Here is a 17,840-nt window from a genome sequence, read left to right on the forward strand (position 1 = left end):
CAGGGATTCAAGTGATGTATCTATTGACTGGATCACACCTAGCTGATTCTGCTCTAGCAGGGGGATTGGACTAGATGATCTTCAGAGGTCCCTGCCAGCCACTACCATTCTGTTATCCTGTGATCTAAGTGAGGAGTACAGGTGTTGGAGAACTTCCCTACATTCAGAAGGTGACTCTGCCCCTCTAAAACCTGAGTGATCCCTGCAGATGCTGGCCCAGGAGGAAGCTTGCAGAGCCTAACATAGGGAAAGCCTCTGTCAGCAGTAGAGTTTGGGTCAGAAGTGTGCTTTGGAGAACAGCTGCTGATCACCCCACTTGTCATGCTATTTCCACGTTGTGGAGCAGCAAACTGGGTTTCTTTCCAACAAGATTGGATGGGAGAGTCCAGCTTGTAGCAGATGTTGAGCTCACAGGACCAAGAGACAGATAGCCCAAAGCCACCCTCCCAGAACAGACCTGGCAAAGGCTCCTCAGCTCCAGCCAGCTTACCCTGCGGACTCCATTTGCTGATGCACAGCCATGCTCATCAGCTGCTCTGCCAGGGTGCCCAGATTTGGTGAGACCAGGGCAGAGCCCAAGCAACTGGCAAAACCACCTGGGTCCAAATCACAAGGGAAGGAACTAAAGCTGCCATTTCCCAGATGAGAAGCTTGTTCAGACCCCATAGCAACTCTGAGGCAATGCCCAGGAAATGAAGGCAGATTTAATAACAAGACCACCGTCCCTCAGGATGTTGCTTCACTTGCATTCCTACCTCGAGGCTTGCTTATAACCATCTGCTGCTCTTTCTGCAGATCTATTAGACTCTTCCTCCAAAAGGCACATTCTGCTGTAACACAATAACTTAATTTTTCTTCTGCCCTGCTGCTGACTAATTCAGCTGATTTCCCTTTCCCTACTCTGGCAGTCTCCTAAATGTATTCCACTGTCCACCTTTTTTGTTTGTTTGCTTGTTGTGGTGTTGTGTTTGTTTTGGTTTTCTTTCTTGTGTGTGAGTGGGTTTTGGTTTTTTTCTTTCTCTTTTTTCTGTTTGGAAAGTGCAAACTTGCTGTGCTTGTTTCCATGCAGCAGAAACAAGTCCTTCCTCTACACTGAAGGGATCTATGAAACCACCACCAAGATGCTCTACTGAAATCCATTTTAAGGATACTGCTAAGTAAGTGCAAACGTGCCAACCTGCGTCGGGGACAAGGGGAAGAAAGCTTTCAGGACACTCTTTGCCCTGACTTCTTCCCATTCCAAGGAACAGGATAAATTGGGAGCCATGTCTGTTTTTTGAAGCCAAGAGCTGCATGGCAGAGCTAGGGTTTGCCTGTCACTATTACACCTGGATTTGGGAGAGCATGTGTCAAAAAGGCAAAAGGATTAGATGGAAGTGCGCCAAGAAGAGGACTTCCACTTCACTTACCATTTGAAGGACACCAAAATACGACATCAGGTATCCAGACTCCACTGCTTCCAAGCCAAAGAAATCCATAGAAATGATGGAAAACATAATCATGAACAAACCTAGAGGGAGGGTTCAAGAAAAACATACATCAATATACTTGCCCTGCATATACTGCCCCAGACCCTGCTCCCAGTCACCCCCAGCATGAGTCAGTAGCTGTCCCTGGGGTTACTGGGGCTGGATGTAAACACAAGCAGAATCCTATTCAAAGTCAGTTTAGTATTTTAATCTTTCAATATTAACTTTTTTATCCTCCTTGCTTTCATCTTTAAATAATGTGACTATGTAGGCTGTAGATTCAGCTGTTTATTATAAACTGGTAAATATTTGTATCACTGAAGCCAGACTAACCATTAAGACAGGGAGAAAACATTTGTTCAGACAAGACTGTAACCATAAAAAATAATCTGATTGGATTCCTCACTCCTTCTGCCTGACTTTAGATTTTCAGCCTGGGGAACAACTCAGTGACATCAGAGTGAAGGCAGCAGCTCCCCTGCACAGCTGGGCAGTGACGCCGGCAGCACGCGAAATATCTGCTGCAGGGATCGATAGCGGTGCCGGCACAAGCAGTCAGGAAAGCAGGGACAGGAAAGGCTCAGGCTGGGTCTGCTCCACAATCGAAGCAATTTCTGGAAGGTGTTAATGGAAAATGCCCACTCAACCTGAGATGAAAATCCAGCAGTGTGTGTTGCCCCCAGCCCTGTCAGACACACACAAATGCAGACGCCAGCGAATTGAAAGCATTGTGACAAAACTATCTCATTGGAGACTGGCACGGGGTACGAGCATGCTGCCTTCCCTAGTGTCCTGTGCACCTAGATGGACTGAGACAGGGGGAAATTTGGGCTCTTTGCATGTGAACAATCCTCCAACGTGCCCATCTCCTGCTGGGGAGATGAGAAGAGAGCGGATGAACTTCAGGGTTCCTGCCCTTCCTTGAGGACCCTCCAAGGTACAAAGACTGGGTAAACAGGGAGTTGTGGTCCTCTCCTTCCTGAAGGAATTAGCACAGAAGGCAACAAGTGAGGACTGAGAAGGTAGCTTGTGGCCTGGCAAAGCGAATCACTGATCCTGTGGCACGGGAAGGATTTGCTGGCATTTCCCGGAAGCAGGAGGAAAGCAATCCCAAATTGCTAACTGCAACACCATAGAGGACTTGCATCCTCACAAACCAGCACAACTCCACCACATCCAGCAGCCCAGTGGAGGACCAGCAACAACGAGGACCTCATTCCAAGCACCCCAAGCCTTTGCCTAGAGGGACCACCACCCTCCCACCCACAAAGGCTTCCTAAACCTGGCCAGAGACACTTCTTTCCCCCTTCAAGGGGATAGCTGCACCCAAGCTGACCCCACGACGCTGGGGGGAGAGGACTGGGGGCACAAAACATACCCTGCTCTGCTACTCTTCAGAAATTTGGAGAAGGTGCCAAGGACCTGGGGTTCATGTAGATTTATGGCTTCACCACACCCCTGTGCGGAGAGCACCCCGTCCTTATCCAGTTCCTTTGAAACTGCTCTTAGCTCAAGCCGGCTGAAGGTAACATGCAAATAGCAGCATTTACTCACAACACCCAAACCAGCAACAGAGCTGCACATGTTTATAAAAGGCACACGTGAAGAAATGAAAGAAAAACCACACTCGGTTTCACTTGCAGCAGATTAGATCGCAGCAGGCGCTCGCCCTTCATCCTGCTACCCTCCTGCAGGTACCACCTAGGAGGGGCTCGACCTTCCTACATACCTGAGGCTTCTTCCTGGTACCACATGCCAGCTCCTACAGCTCCTCTCCCCTTTGAAGTCCCTCATCAAGTGAAGGAAAATCTGGATCTTTCTCCTCCAAACAAGGCGATTTCTTTTTGGAGCAGGGGGATAGGCTGTGCTCTTTAATTAGCATTGCACATTGCACGGCTCCTCTGGAGATGCAAAGGTCTCTTCTTTAGATGGGTTCAGCCCCTGTGCCTGCATGGTCCCTTAAAGCTGTCTGGACAAGGCAGACTCCTGTGCTCCTCCGTCCTTATGCAGCTAAGGGGTGGTTCCCACTGGCAATATTTTCCTTCAAGGTGAGCCCCAGATCAAACTCAAAAGATTTTATGGTCATTGGAACAAGAACTGCTTGCTAAGATCTCAGCAGGTCCCATCTGGGTAGGTCTGGCAGGTCACAGAAATAATGTACCCACCTTGGAGTGGGCTCACTATGGCTGGGGGGGAGCACATTTCTGGGAACACCAAAAGAAAAAAGCTGCCCAGAAAAGCCTCAGTCTGCACTGCAAGGCTCAGATCTTCAACAGGAGAAAACAGAAAATGGCAAAAAATATCCTCAGAAACCTCATCTTTATCTGAGGGGGGCAAAATAGGGGGTGAACTCCTTAGGACCAGCAGGAGGAGTACCTATGATTCTATGTAGCAAAAGGCAATTTGTGAGATGAGATCAAGATGAGGAAAGGCACTGAGGAAACACTGGAGTGCAAATTGTATTTTCAAAGACCAAGACATAACATTTCTGAAAGCTGCCCATGGCCTCAGGGGGCCAGCTCAGCAACCCTTACCCAGCAAGAGTTCGTGTGAGCAGATGAGCACAGCTCAGCCCTTCCGTGCTGGACTGCAAAGATGGGGAGAAGTAAAGCCCTGGGGCTCATTGCAAAATCCTGTTCCACACGTGAAGGAAAGCCCTTTTAAAAATGGGACACAGATGCTGAAGCAATCTGGTTAAAATCAGGTTTCCAAAGGGACTGGGCAGCCAAAGAGTCATACCAGCAGCTATTTGTCAGCATTTCCAAGATCCTGATTTCTGGTCAGTAAGAGGTATGTGTGACATTTTCCTCCTCCTCCTCTCTTTTGTCCCTTATCTACTGCAATGCAATGAGGCTTTCTTATCCCACATCAGCTGAGAATGTAACTGGGCCACGCTGCAGTGATCTGCTGCTTGTCCATTCCCCTGGCAGCCACCCTTCTGCAAGAGTCACACAGCCCAAGTCTCTGCTTTTATGCAACACAGAGTAGGTTCCCAGCCCTGCCTCCCAGGGAGGCTCTTTCAGTCTCAAACAAGCTAGTTTTAGACAACAATGGGATCCATAAGGAACACAAGATTTTCTTCTGTGTATATCACAAGCTTGTTTACAAAGTAAATAAAGAACAGTCTGTAATTTGGGTGGACTAATTAATTATACAGTTGCATCTTGGAGATGAAAGGTAAATAAGCCCACAAGGAGCTCAGCCTACAGCTGTGGTGCAGAGAACTAGGGGATGGCCAAATCCCCTTTCAGCTTCCATCCTATGGTCAGTCACCTGCAGAGAAGAGAGACCTGTATAGAGAAGTCAGGAGGATTGTAATCACTCCTGACTGCAGTGCAAGCTCTGTACTTGTGTCAGAGTGCCTCAAGTGAACCCAATCCTACTCCTATAGAAATATTCTTGACCATTAGGTGTACCTGTCTTAGCAGGGGGGATTGGACTAGATGATCTCCAGAAAGCACTTCCAATACCTACTATTCTATGATTTCAGAGACACTATCAACCTGTGCCCTCCTTAAATCCCAGCTTCACTCTCAGTCCTCCTCCAATGCTGCACGTTTGGGCAGGAGATGGTTTTTTGGGTGGGGGAAAAGAACCTCTCCTGCAACAGGGAGAAATTAGCATGTAGCAGGGATGACTAAAACAAAGTGCATCTCACCCAGCCTTTGGAAAAGGAGAGCACACAGGAAATTACTGTGCAGATTGCACATGGATGTGGTCTCAGGAGTTTTCAACAGAGAAATGAACACTACTTGAAGTTGAGAAATAAGCCAGAATCAGCAAAGAGAACCATCTTAGAAAATCACTTGACATGGCACTTCAGAACACAGGGCAGCTTTCCATCCACTCTGCCCCAAGCCTGGAGTGTTCATGGAGTTGCTGCAACCCAAGTGCAGGATCCCTCACTTGGCCTTGTTAGAGCTCATACAACTGACCTAGGTCCATCAAGCCAGCCTGTCCAGATGAACAATGCACAAACAGGAGATATGGACTGTGCCGGGAGAAAAACTGACTGCAAGGAGCAGGGGAACAGGCAAGTTTGGGATGGGTTTGACAGGGCTACTGACCTGACATAGAAACCTGAGCAGAATATAAGAGGAGAAGAATAAGCACCACCATCAACATGCAGGGAAAGACACAAGCTGTGGCTTCTCTGCACGCTGCTGACAGTCAGAGCAGCCCCAGCCTCTCATTCAGCAATAGCTTCTAGCTGGTGGGAAAAAGGCTAGGGTACACATAGCCCTTAAAATCGTTAAGGAAAACCAGGAAGGACCTCAGCATTTCTGGCAGAGCACAAAGGACTTTCCCCTGCTCTGAAGAGGTCACATCCTAAATAGAAATGACAGGCAAGAGGGAAAAACCAAACCCACTTCCATCCAGGGAGATGGGGGCAGAGAGATTAAGTGATTTGCCGACGTGTCAGAAGCAGCCTGTGACAAGTGGTCTGTTTTACGTTAAGTCCCAGAGTTTTGACCCTGTGCACCTGAGAGGTTTGCAAGCACCCAGCACAGACTCAGGAGCCAAACCCTCTCTGCTCTGTGATGAAATGCAATGTGCTCTCAGTAACCTGAGATGAGGCTGGTCTACAGTGGATGTCATCTTACTTTAAATACATCAGCAGTCACGGGTAATGGGTGAGATTTACCTATGGGAAGTCCAGCAAAGACCTTGATTATGAAAATTTCCATTACTCCTGGAAACTTCATCAGGCGCAGGATTTCTCTCATGCTAAACACGCCGCCAGACTGTGATGTGCCTACGAAGATGACAGATTGATTAATACCCTATTCATACAGGTTAGAGGCAGGAAGCAATGAACTCTGAGGCTGCCTGCTCAGGTTCACTGCCACCTGGCTGAAAAGGCACTTCCTGATGATGACAGGCAGCTGGGAGCTAGTGCCAGGTCTGCACCCAGAGGACCCCTGTGAGAGAGGGGATTGCCTTCTAGGCCAGGCCAAACTTAACCCCCAGTGAGGGCCCTGCGTTGATGTTTTCTGAGATGCACAGCAGGCATTGGGCTGGAAGCTTGCAATTCTGCATGGCAGAGTGGTCAGTGAGTAGGGAACATTTTGCCACAAGCACAGCTTAGGCATTAAAGTGTCAGCATTTCAAGGTTGGCATCTTTTTGCCTTTAAATACAACCCCAAGTCCTTTAGCAGTCCTTGCAGCCTGTCAATCCCCTGTGCTCTTTATCAGAAACACTAAATACTCACTCTGCTCCGTCACATCATGGCCTGACTTGGGTTTAGTCTGTGAAGGGATCCAAGCCATTGCTATCATGGTATTTATGAGACTCCCCACCAGCCCAACATATATGGGAACAAAAACACTGCAAAAAGAAAAGACACAGGTAAGTGGACAAGTATCATAAACAAGATACTGCCTCCATCCTATAAAGGCTTGGGCACTTGGATAAGGAACAATCCCATTGAAGTCATGGTACATAAGACTAGAAAAGAGCTCACATTCTTTCCTGAATGCTTTGGATAAGGCCATGGTTTGAAATTTCACCCAAAGGTGGTTATTGACATTTCTCAGCACAATCAAATGAAATTAAGAAAAGCAAAGAAACTACTCCAGATGATTTAGGAGGGTAGAATACAGCCCAGCCAACCACCAGAAGTGAAACCGACACTTGAAAAGGAGCTGCTAAAAGTATCAAATGCAATGCAAAAACCAACTTCTGAGAAGGTGAGTAAACAGCACTTTGATTGATTCCCCAACTGTCCTCCAAATCAACATTCCTTCAGCTGTCCATCAGAGCCCCAAATGCTGGCTCTTTAACAGAAGCAAGGAAGCATCCCTTAGATGCAGACCCAGTGAACAGCAATTCCTAGCAGTAGCTGTACCATGATAAAAGGAACAATTACAACTTATCTGAAAAACCCAAACCCAAACTATGTAGAAGTCAATAGAGTCAGTAACAAGTCCTCAATTATCACTGTCCTCTTAAAAGAGAAGATTAGGAAATAACTCCTCCTAGTCTCTAAGTGCCTGTGGGAAGATTTCAGACTATGAAGAGCTTTAACTCTGCCAAACACAGGTGGAGCAAAGTCCAGGGCTGGCAGACTGAAACTCAGGAGAGTTGAGCTGAAAACAAAGGGAGAAGCATGTTTTGTTTTTAACAGTGAGAGCAATTATCCACTACACCAGCTCATTAAAAGTCTTCCCCATCATGGGAACTGTGTTAGTTGGAGAGTTTCATAAAAACATATGTTTAAAACCTACCACAGGACACGGGTTTGGGGTGGGAATGCCCAGCAGACTCTCCACAGTTTTCCCTTAAGCTCAAATGAAACCTTCTCTGTTCTGGTTTGTACTCTTAGCCCCTTGTCTTATCACTGACCACCACTAAGAAGAGCCAGCCCCATGCTCATGGCCTCCACCCTTTAGATATTTACATACATTGATAAGATCCCCTCTCAGAGTCTGCTCTTCTCCAGGCTAAACAGCCTCAGGTGCCTCAGCCTCTCTTTGTGAGATGCTCCAGTCCCCAGATCATCCTCACAGCCCTCCGTTGTGGACTCTCCCCAGCAGTTCCCTGTCCCTGAACTGGGGAACCCAGAACTGGATGCAACACCCCATGTGCAGCCTCAGCAGGGCAGAGCAGAGGGGTAGAAGATCCTCCCTCCACATCAGAGGTGATTGTGCCATCCTCACATGCCCAGGGATGGATCCCCAGCAACCTAAGCGTCAAAGTGAGCAGCAAGCTGCCAGCTGATGCTCCCTGTGAGCCTGCTGGTAAAGGGCTGCTCATTGCCCAGCTTTTTATTGCTGCTTTCCTGTCAGACCATGGCTTGTGTTTTCCATGGAGTAACAGCAGCACTAATTGTCAAAGCCTCAAGTTTCCTCCATGCTAGAGAAAAGTGTGGTGTGAATAATTTCTGGAGTACTATTACAGCGCTGGAGCAAGACAACCAAGGATTGAGCTGCAACCAGCTGAGAAGAGCATCAAAGAGCACACACATATACATATATACATATATTCCCCACTAATAGCAGTGGCCAACATCCCAGCTGAGCATTTTAATTCTCATTAATTATTATTAATAAACAACAAAGTCAGATAATATCTTCCTGCAAACGGACTTAGTGCAGTAATTTGGAGCTGCTGCCTTCCATCCGCCAAGCTGTTCCACTAATTACCCCCCAGCCACAAAATTAGTCATTTGCTGGATGGTTATATTTATTTTTCAGAGCAGCAGATTGCTCTTTCTGATTTGCAATTATCTGCCAAACAGTTCCCAAACTACTGGCATCAACTTTGTGGACCCAAAGCTTTATCCAAGCAATGCAGACTTTCTACCTGGCATTGCGGCGTGAAGCAAATTTACTAACAAAATAGAGAGGACAAAAATAACCAAAATAAGAACCTACAACAGTTGGCTAAATATTTTGGGGGGTTTGTTGGTTGGTTGGTTGGTTGGTTTTTTGTTGTTGTTGCTTTGCATATTTCAAGCTTTCATTCAAACATGGGAAAAATGCATCACACAATAGGATAGAATTGAATAGAATAGAGTAAACCAGGTTGGAAGAGACCTTCGTGATCATCGTGTCCAACCCATCACCCAACACCATCTAATCAACTAAACCATGGCTCCAAGCACCCCATCCAGTCTCCTCCTAAACACCTCCAGTGATGGTGACTCCACCACCCCCATGGGCAGCACATTCCAATGGGCAATCACTCACTCTATGAAGAATTTCTTCCTAACATCCAGTCTAAATTTCCCCTGGTGCAGCTTGAGACTGTGTCCTCTTGTTCTGGTGCTGGTTGCCTGGGAGAAGAGACCAACCCCCACCTGTGTAAGGTACACTGTGGGTTAGCTGCTCTGCTATTTTTTCCTTTTGGAGCTCTGAAATTGGGGACAACACATCTGTGTCCAGCAAACAACCTTTTGCATATGCCTTTTTTTCCTCATTTGTGAAAGATGAAGTGAAACAAAGTGCCACAAAAATCCCTTATTGGCACAGCAAGTCAATACATCTTCTGAGATACCTTAGTTTCTTTCTGTCTGGTGTTTCCATCACAACCCATGAATTAGGCGTGATGACACTTCCTGTGCCAACCCCTCCACTATGGCATCAGTGGGACACATCCTCCTACTCCTACAGTGCAAGGCAACTGTTTTACAAAGCAGCAGTAGCAGCAGCACAGGGTGGCTTTCCTGAGCCATCATCACCTCTCAGTCCCTGTGAGATTGATTTGGGGCTTGGGTAGGTTTGCAATGGCTCACATTGTCTTTCCCTGTTACATGAAGACACACAAATATTGACACTGCCACGTAAATGGACACGAGTGCTAACACCAGTGTGCATGTCTGGATTGCTATTTCTGTCAGGAAGGAAGACAAAGCCTAGTGGGTTCAGCTAACAATATCCTTGTACCCATGCTGACAGGAGACTGAAGGCATTTGCCAGAGAAACTAGTGAAGAGGCTGCTGGATCCTCAGGTAGAGTTGTGCAGTGTCACTGTCAATGGGAAAACACTACCCACACCTTTGGATGCTGCTGGCAGGGCCTGCAGCCCTGTGGAGGTGGATGGGAAGGAGGCAAGAGTGATTTGGATGGGTCCAGCAAGCTGCAGAAGGGCAGGGAAGAGTTTGTACCCCGAGGAAGTGCACTTTGGCAAAGAGTATGAGGGACAGGGATCTACCTGAGAAAGTCCAATGGAGGGCTACAAGGATGGTTAAGGGATTAGAGCACTGCCTTATGAGGAAAGGCTGAGAGACCTGGGGCTTTTTAGTCTGGAGAAGAGAGGACTGAGAGAGGATCTAAAAAATGTTTATAAGTATCTGAGAGCTGGGTGTCAAGGAAGGGACAGCCCCTTCTCACTTGTGCCCTGTAATAGGTCAAGGGGCAATGGATGGAGACTACAGTGCAGGAAGTTCCACTTCAACATGAGGAGGAACTTCTTCACTGTGAGGGTCACAGAGCACTGGAACAGGCTCTGCAGTCTCCTTCTCTGGAGACTTTCAAGACCCATCTGGATGTATTCCTGTGTGAACTGCACTAGATTCTATGGTCCTGCTCTGGCAGGGAGGTTGGCCTCAAAGATCTCCAGAGGTTCCTTCCAAGCCCTAGCATCCTGTGAGTACACTAAAGCTATTGCCACCAGCAGAGAAAACAGCTGGGAGTTAGCACTGGTAAAGTCTCTTGTGCACACTGGGCAGGCAGAGGACCCAGGCCTAAGCTGCTGCTTTTATTTCTTGTGGGTCTGATGAGGAACATGTGGTACAAACCAGAAGAGCTAAGCTAAAGGTGCTACACTTCGACCACTCAGATGCAGTGGCAATGATTGCTGGGTTGGGAGCTTCTGATGTGCAAAGCTTGGGTCATGGACACCTGGCTGCTGCATTTCTATTTGTTTTTAGATATAAGCATCAAATCTCATCTCTGCTGGTATCAGAAAGAGTCCTTCTGCATTCAATTTTTCCCACTTGGCTTACCAGAAGGAAGTTTCACCAGGAAGAGACATGGCATTATTAAGACAAATGAGGCACATTATGCAGGTTGTTCCTGCAGGACCTTTCTCCATCCTCTTCACCCTTCCTGCCCTCCCTCTCATCCCTCCTGGCTGTCCACAAACCAACCCTGTAGAGCCAGTACAAGTCCTGCCAAAGCCAGCAGCAGATTTCCTGGGTGAGGAGGAAGAACAAAGGATGTGGGCAGGACTAATACAGTTAAATTAAAGGGAGCAAAAGGGCGCAGCAGCTTCAGCAGCTGACATCATTGTATGGCCTTTTCCAGCTTCTCGCTGATTAATAGAGGTTAAGAACCTTTGCTGTCTTGGGCTTTATGGTCAGAATAACTCGGGTAACTTCATCTGCCTACTTCAGCACCTTACTTACAATTCCTCTACTCCTTGACTGAGAATCCCTTGTTCACTTTTGCCAGCAGCCTTCCTTCCTGTCCCCCAGAGGTTTCTGCTAGCAGAGCTCCTCTCAGGTTGTCAGCTAAGGCCACAACTGCCCACTCTTCTTCATGTGTTTCCAGTCTTGCTGTGAAAAGGGAGCAACAAAAACCCATTACCCTGTCTTACATGCAACCAACGTGCCCCAAGGTGCTGCTGCCAGGAGAGTCTGAAGCGATGGGCTGCAGGGAGCAAACACCTGAGCTTGGAGCAGGACTAGGTTTTTTGCTAGTTTTTGCCAACAGGAGCAGCTGGAGCTTGCCCACACAGAAAGCTTCCAGAGAAGTAAGAAGAAAACATGAGCAGAGTGACCAAGCAACCAGTAGCCCACAACATCAGCCAAAGCAAGCCCCTCCTTTTCATCTTCCTCAGGCCATTAGGCAAAGGTGGTGGATTAAAGGAGCTCTAAAGGATTTCAAAAAACAGGATGGGCAGCCCAGGGCACACTTGCCACAGGACCAATAGCATGGCCAGCTACAAGGCTCACTTGCTGGTAGCCTGTGGCCATGGATAAGGGAGAAGTGGCTGACAGCTGGGATCACCCATCTGGAAACTCTATTCTTAATGCTGGTGGGAAAGCAGAATTGAAGCCATTAAGAGTAATGCAATGGTAAACAGATTAAACCCGAATTAAATATTAGTTTTCAAAGCCAGCTGGAGGAAGATTGCATTTCTTCCCATCCAATGCTTACCCAGCCTCTGTATTTACTTTCAGGTAAATCCCACTGTGCTTCCCAGAAGAGGCAAAGCAAGAACATGCTCTGCGTTACTTCGCAACGCACTGCCATCGAGGCCAATTAGTATGGGGCAAACAAGTGCAATCAGGGTTCAGTTTCTGGATCAAGGTGTGACACAGGGGGCAGAAAGGGTTCCCAGAAGCTCCCAGAAGTGAGTTTTTGTGTCTTTGCCCTAAGTGCCACACAGCCCTGCAGGCAGAGGCGGCACACATATAGCATGAGAACAATCCGGCCAAGTTTATAACAAATGCAGCTCTTGGAAAGCAGGTCCTGGCCAAACAAGTACGTGTGAGGGACATATCTCTGTACAAACACGTGTGCACAGCATTTCCCACTAGCTCTGAAGCACTGCTTTCAGCAAGCCTTCCTAAAGAATTCCATCCCACAAAGGCATGAGTGGCATGAAGAGATCAGGCAATAGCACAGGAGCAGGAAGGAGGCCACTGACCAGGTCATATTTTCAGCTTGCAGATGAGGGTGTTTGAACAGAGTCCTCACTGACCTGACACCACCAGGCAGTGCAGAGGAGGAATGGGTGCTGGAACCTCCTGCTTCCACCATGAAAGGTTACAACAAACCAATATGGGATACAGTTTTGGGCTCTGGACCAAATATGAGTCTTTAGAGAATCACAGAATTGTTTCTGTTGGAAAAGACTTCTAAGAACATTGAGTACAGCTGTTCACCTAACACCACCATAGCCACTGAACCATGTCCCAAAGTGCCAAGTATACACATTCCTTGAACACCTCCAGAGATGGTGACTCCACCACCTCCCTGGGCAGCCTGTTTCAATGCCTGAGCACTCTTTCAGTAAAGAAAATTTTCCTCATATCCAATCTAAAGCTCCCCTGGCACAACTTGAGACCATTTCCTCTTGTTCAGTTACTACTTGCAAGAAGAAACCAACCTCCACCTCTTTCCAACCTCCTTTTCAGGGAGTTGTAGTCTTTTCTCCAGGCTAAACAATCCCTGTTCCCTCAGTCACTCCTCACAAGAGTTATGCTCTAGACCCTTCACCAGCTTCATTACCCTTCTCTGGATCCTTTTCACCACCATCACAGTATCACAGTATAACTAAGGTTGGAAGAGACCCCAAGGATCATCAAGTGTCCTTAGTGTCCTTCATGTAGTGAGGACCCAAAACTGAACCCAGTATTTGAGATATAGCCTCACCAGTGCCAAGTACAGGGTGACAATCACTTCCCTGGTCCTGCTGGCCACACTATTGCTGATGCAAGCCAGGATGCTGTTTGCTTTCCTTCCTGCAAAAGCTGGGACAGACCCACGATGGTACCTAGGGGCTACTGGCAGCCAGGAGGCTGCGTTCAGCTGCGTGCGCCACGAGATGGTATCCATTGCTTTCTGATTAGCATTCCAGCCACAGAGCCCAGCTCTGCAGAGCCCAGCAGCAGAACACCCATGTGTAATTGCACAATTAGGTGTTGCATCAATGCAGTGATTCTTTCAAGAAGGAAGTACATCCCAATGAGTCCCTGAGGATTAAAAGATCAATGTGTATTTTCAGCAGTGAATGGAATTGTGTTTGTTTTCTTTCTCTTTTTTTTCTGAACAAAGTTGAACATGGAGAGAGCACAAATTGTTTTTTAGTGACTCACTCCTACTTCAAAACAGCACTGCACAAAGCTGGCATTCATTGCCAGCCCAGATTCCTTAAGGAGCTCTCAAAATATTTCTTTGATTGCAGTCTGGCCACACTATCCACTCACACCCTCAGAGGGGCAGCTAGGGGTGAAAAACAGCTGGGGGACTTACAAAGAGAAGAAAAGCAAGAAAAACAGGTGAAAAATGGAGTTCAGGTGAAACCATGACACCAAACTGTGCTCTCCAGAAAGCAGCCTTGGGTCCCTAAGAAAGGGAGCAGCAGGCATCATGCTCCCAATAATGGTCAGACATAACTCAGTCCATATCTTACTGTAAAAGTTAGTGATGGTTTCATTAAAGGAACCTTCTTTTGCTGCCTTGACAATGCTTGCTGCATGGATTTTGTCTGACCCATGGGGTTCTGCTCTGTGTTGTTGAGATTACTCCTAAAGACAAGACAAGCAAGCACAGTATTTTGCCAAAGTTTCTTTAAGAAAGAAACCTACAAAAGCCTCAATCAAAACTGCATTTACTTAGCCTCCAAAAAAATGACAGTTCCTAGGATGCTCATGAAAATGTACAGAGGCAGTCCAGCTTCCACAGGCCAGGGCAAGAAACAGCACAGTAACACAAATAAACTGGGACAGCCCAGTGCTCAGCAGACCTCAAGGCAGCCTTGCCAGTGAAGGATGGCCAGTACCATCTATCACATTATCTGTGCCTTTGAGAGGAAAACAAAAACACTCCCAAACCTTCCTTTCTGCAGTTCCTGATCCCTGCCCTCATGGGAGAACCATCACAGTAAGGCATGAATAAGTGTGGCACAAGTCTTTCCCTGTGGTTCTCCTGTCCAAAGAAATACCCCTGTGAAAATGTCATGTGAAGTGAGGAGCACAGGTTAATGCTGGCTGAAGGAGCATTAAATCCCAAGTGGGAGCAAATGCAGCCTCCAAGGGATGTGGCTCAGAGAAAGATGCCCTTTCTCACTGGCTTCCTTGGAATCATAGAATCATTTTGGTTGGTAAAGACCTTTAAGGCTGGGGAGGGACTTCTCAGGATCTCAGGTAGTGATAGGACTAGGGGGAATGGAATGAAGCTGGAGGTGGGGAGATTCAGGCTGGAGGTGAGGAGGAAGTTCTTCCCCATGAGAGTGGTGAAGCCCTGGAATGGGTTGTCCAGGGAGGTGGTTGAGGCCCCGTCCCTGGAGGTGTTTAAGACCAGGCTGGACGAGGCTCTGGCCAGCCTGATCTAGTGTGGTGTGACCCTGCCCATGGCAGGGGGGTTAGAACTAGATAACCTTGTGGTCTCTTCCAACCCTGACTGATACTACTATACTATCATGGTCAGACAGAAGATACTTCACAAGGGTTAGGACAACTGACCTGGGATAAGTTACTGTATCTTATTACAGCCCCTCACTGGTACTCCTTTGCTTGAAATGTTCCCATTCTTTCACAGGGAGTCTGGAATTCCTCTGGAGACAGAATGTAAAACCTGAGCAGATACCCATCCCCACCCATGCATCAGCAGGAAAAAGAGGGTGTTCACTGCCCTGATGCAACTGGAAACCATGAGCAGGGTTTCCTTTTTGCCACATGTTTTAGAGGAGGAGCAGCAGAAGTTGGCTGCCACTGCTTCAGGGAGAGCAGGAGGCTCTTTTTCGCTCCAGTGAACTTGACCTGATTGCAGGCTGCCCAAGGAGGTGGTGAGACTTCTCATCTGCTGAGCCTCTCACAGGGTGAGAATGAGTCACCTGCAGACAAGTGCTCATTCAACTGCTTATTTCTAGTGGCAGCCACATCTGGAAAATTCAGGTGGTGGGAAGGGAAAAAAAGAGGAAGGGGGCAGGGCATCCTGCATCACCCATTTCCGTCAGAACTGGCTGAGGGAGGAATGCTGAAGGTTGGCACTGGAGCATTAGCAGGGCAAAGAGCCAGGAGTGCCACGGCAGAGACACAGCAGAGCTGCCAAGTGCTGGGGACACCAAGCATGGGCCAGGGCCAGGACCAGGACGTCATAGTCATCTCTAAAAGCATTTGAACTACCTGTCCTTAACTTCCCTTCAGGAACATTCACTCCTGTGTGCGTCACTAACACATCACAATGAGAGCTGCTGGTGGGACTTGGCACCCAGCCTTGCAGAAGAAACACTCCTGGTCAGTGCAGGGAATTTAATGAAAGAACTTGGGATTCTTCCACAGGGAAAATCCTCCTTTGGCAGAGCTCAGCAGTGCTCTGTGTGAATGGATAAGGCAAACAGTTCATGCTGCAGACAGAATCTCAGCAGTGAGAACCAGTCCTAGCTCAAGTACAGCAGATGGAGCTGCCAGGGAGTGAAGGTGATGGCTGCAGCAGGAAGATAATTCCCAGGCCCATGCCAGCCTATCCTGTCACCTGATCCAACACAATGCTCTTCCCAGGAACTTGGTTAAGTGTGGGAAGAAGCATATCAGTTACCCCTCCACAGACACAGGCATCTTTGCAAGCTTGGCCCATAACCTGCTGCTAATTTCAAGTATCATTTGTTGGCCTGTACTCTTCTCAGACCACTGCACTTTGCTAATTCAGAGCTGTCCCTTGTACCTGTGATTACTGCTTGTTATAGAATGGTAGGTGTTGGAATGGACCTCTGGAGATCATCTAGTCCAACACCCCTGCTAACACAACTACACCTAGATCAGGTTGCTCAGGACCACAATGCCCAGGCAGGTTTTGAAAGTCTCCAGAGAAGGAGACTCCATAACCTCTCTGGGCAGCCTGGTCTTGTGCTCTGGTACCCTGAAAGTAAAGTCCTTAATCTTAAGTGAATTCTCCTGTGATCTAGTTTATACTTTTGGCCCCTTGTTTTATAACTGGCCATCACTGAGAAGAACCCAGCTCCATTCCCACAGCCTCCATCCTATAGATATTTGCATGCATCTATTAGATTCTGTCTCAATCTTATGGGGGCTAAACAGCCCCAGGTTTCTCAGCCACTCCTCATAAGAGGGATGCTTCAGTCCCCTAATCATCTTCACAGTCCTCTCTTGGACTTCAATTCCCCATTGCACAACACGGACAGTCCCACCAGCACCTCACAGCATCATTTCCATGCTTTTATAACAAAGAGGGGAATGAGCCACACTCCCCAAGAAACTTTAGCTAGCTGTTGCTTGCCTCGCACTCAACAGCATCATCCTGTATGTCTGGAACTGGAGGAGTCTAGACAAGGACCATGTATGAGCTGCACTTCCTGAATGGGAGCTTGCAACATCTGGCTTTGGTCCCACAGTGCCAACACTGGATGAGCTGGGGCAGGTCAAGATAGGCATCAGAGAGTAGGTGTAAGTGGTCAGTTCTCACAACAGACATGCCACTGGTGAGGTCAGGACATGTGCTGTTCGATCTGTGAATGATCTGGTGCAGCAGTGAGGTAAGAAGGATTGCTGAGGATACACAACAAAAAGAGTACTGGGGAAAAGAGCAGTCGGTAGGGAATTGCATCTGGCTCCTACAGGGCTGAGTGGCTGGGCAATAACACGGCAGCTGAAGGTCAGCACAGGTTAAATTTAGTGATGCATGCAGGGAAAACAAGCCTTAAGCTCACCAATGAAATGATGGTTTCTGAACTGCTTCTTACTCCTCAGGAGTAAGACTGTTTTAGACTGCTTCACAAAAGCATCAGCTAACAAACCCTTAGGGGTTACCATGGAAGAAACAGCAAGTGGACAGAGAAGAGAACCTCATTAGACCACTGTGCAAACTCCTAGTGCACCAGCACTTTGAGCACTCCATACTGTCCTGGCCCCATCCTCTTAAAAAGCTATCTAAGAAGTGGGACTGGCTCAGAGGCTGGCAACAAGGAGAGTTTTCAGCATCTATTTATTTGTCTGATGAGGCTGACAGCCTTCACCTCAGGAGGCATATGTCTGTGGGACAGCTACTAAAGGTTCACAAGTTTGTAAGGGGCTTGGAGCAGAGGGTTAGATCGTGACTGATGTGGATATTTCCAGCACAAGAACTGGGAATCACCAAATGAAGCTATGGGAGGTGGGTTCAAAATAGAGGAAGGTCTAATTCTTCCCAAAGCATGTAGAAGGTCAGTGGAGTTTGTTGCTACTGGTGGTGTGGACACAG

General features: G+C 47.7%; 1 protein-coding gene across 1 annotated transcript in view; it reads right to left on the reverse strand.

The window, feature by feature from the left end:
• Positions 1-17,840, reverse strand: part of SLC22A18 (solute carrier family 22 member 18) — a 72,588-nt gene that overhangs the window by 19,096 nt on the left and 35,652 nt on the right. The window contains exons 6-8 of the mRNA XM_009899974.2: positions 6,683-6,798; positions 6,115-6,225; positions 1,410-1,510 (exon numbers count right to left, since the gene is read on the reverse strand). Of these exons, the coding sequence (XP_009898276.2) occupies positions 1,410-1,510; positions 6,115-6,225; positions 6,683-6,798 (328 nt within the window). The remainder of the gene's footprint in view (positions 1-1,409; positions 1,511-6,114; positions 6,226-6,682; positions 6,799-17,840) is intronic.

This window comes from Dryobates pubescens, chromosome 22, assembly GCF_014839835.1.
Source record: "Dryobates pubescens isolate bDryPub1 chromosome 22, bDryPub1.pri, whole genome shotgun sequence".
NCBI classification, from domain to species: Eukaryota; Metazoa; Chordata; class Aves; order Piciformes; family Picidae; genus Dryobates; species Dryobates pubescens.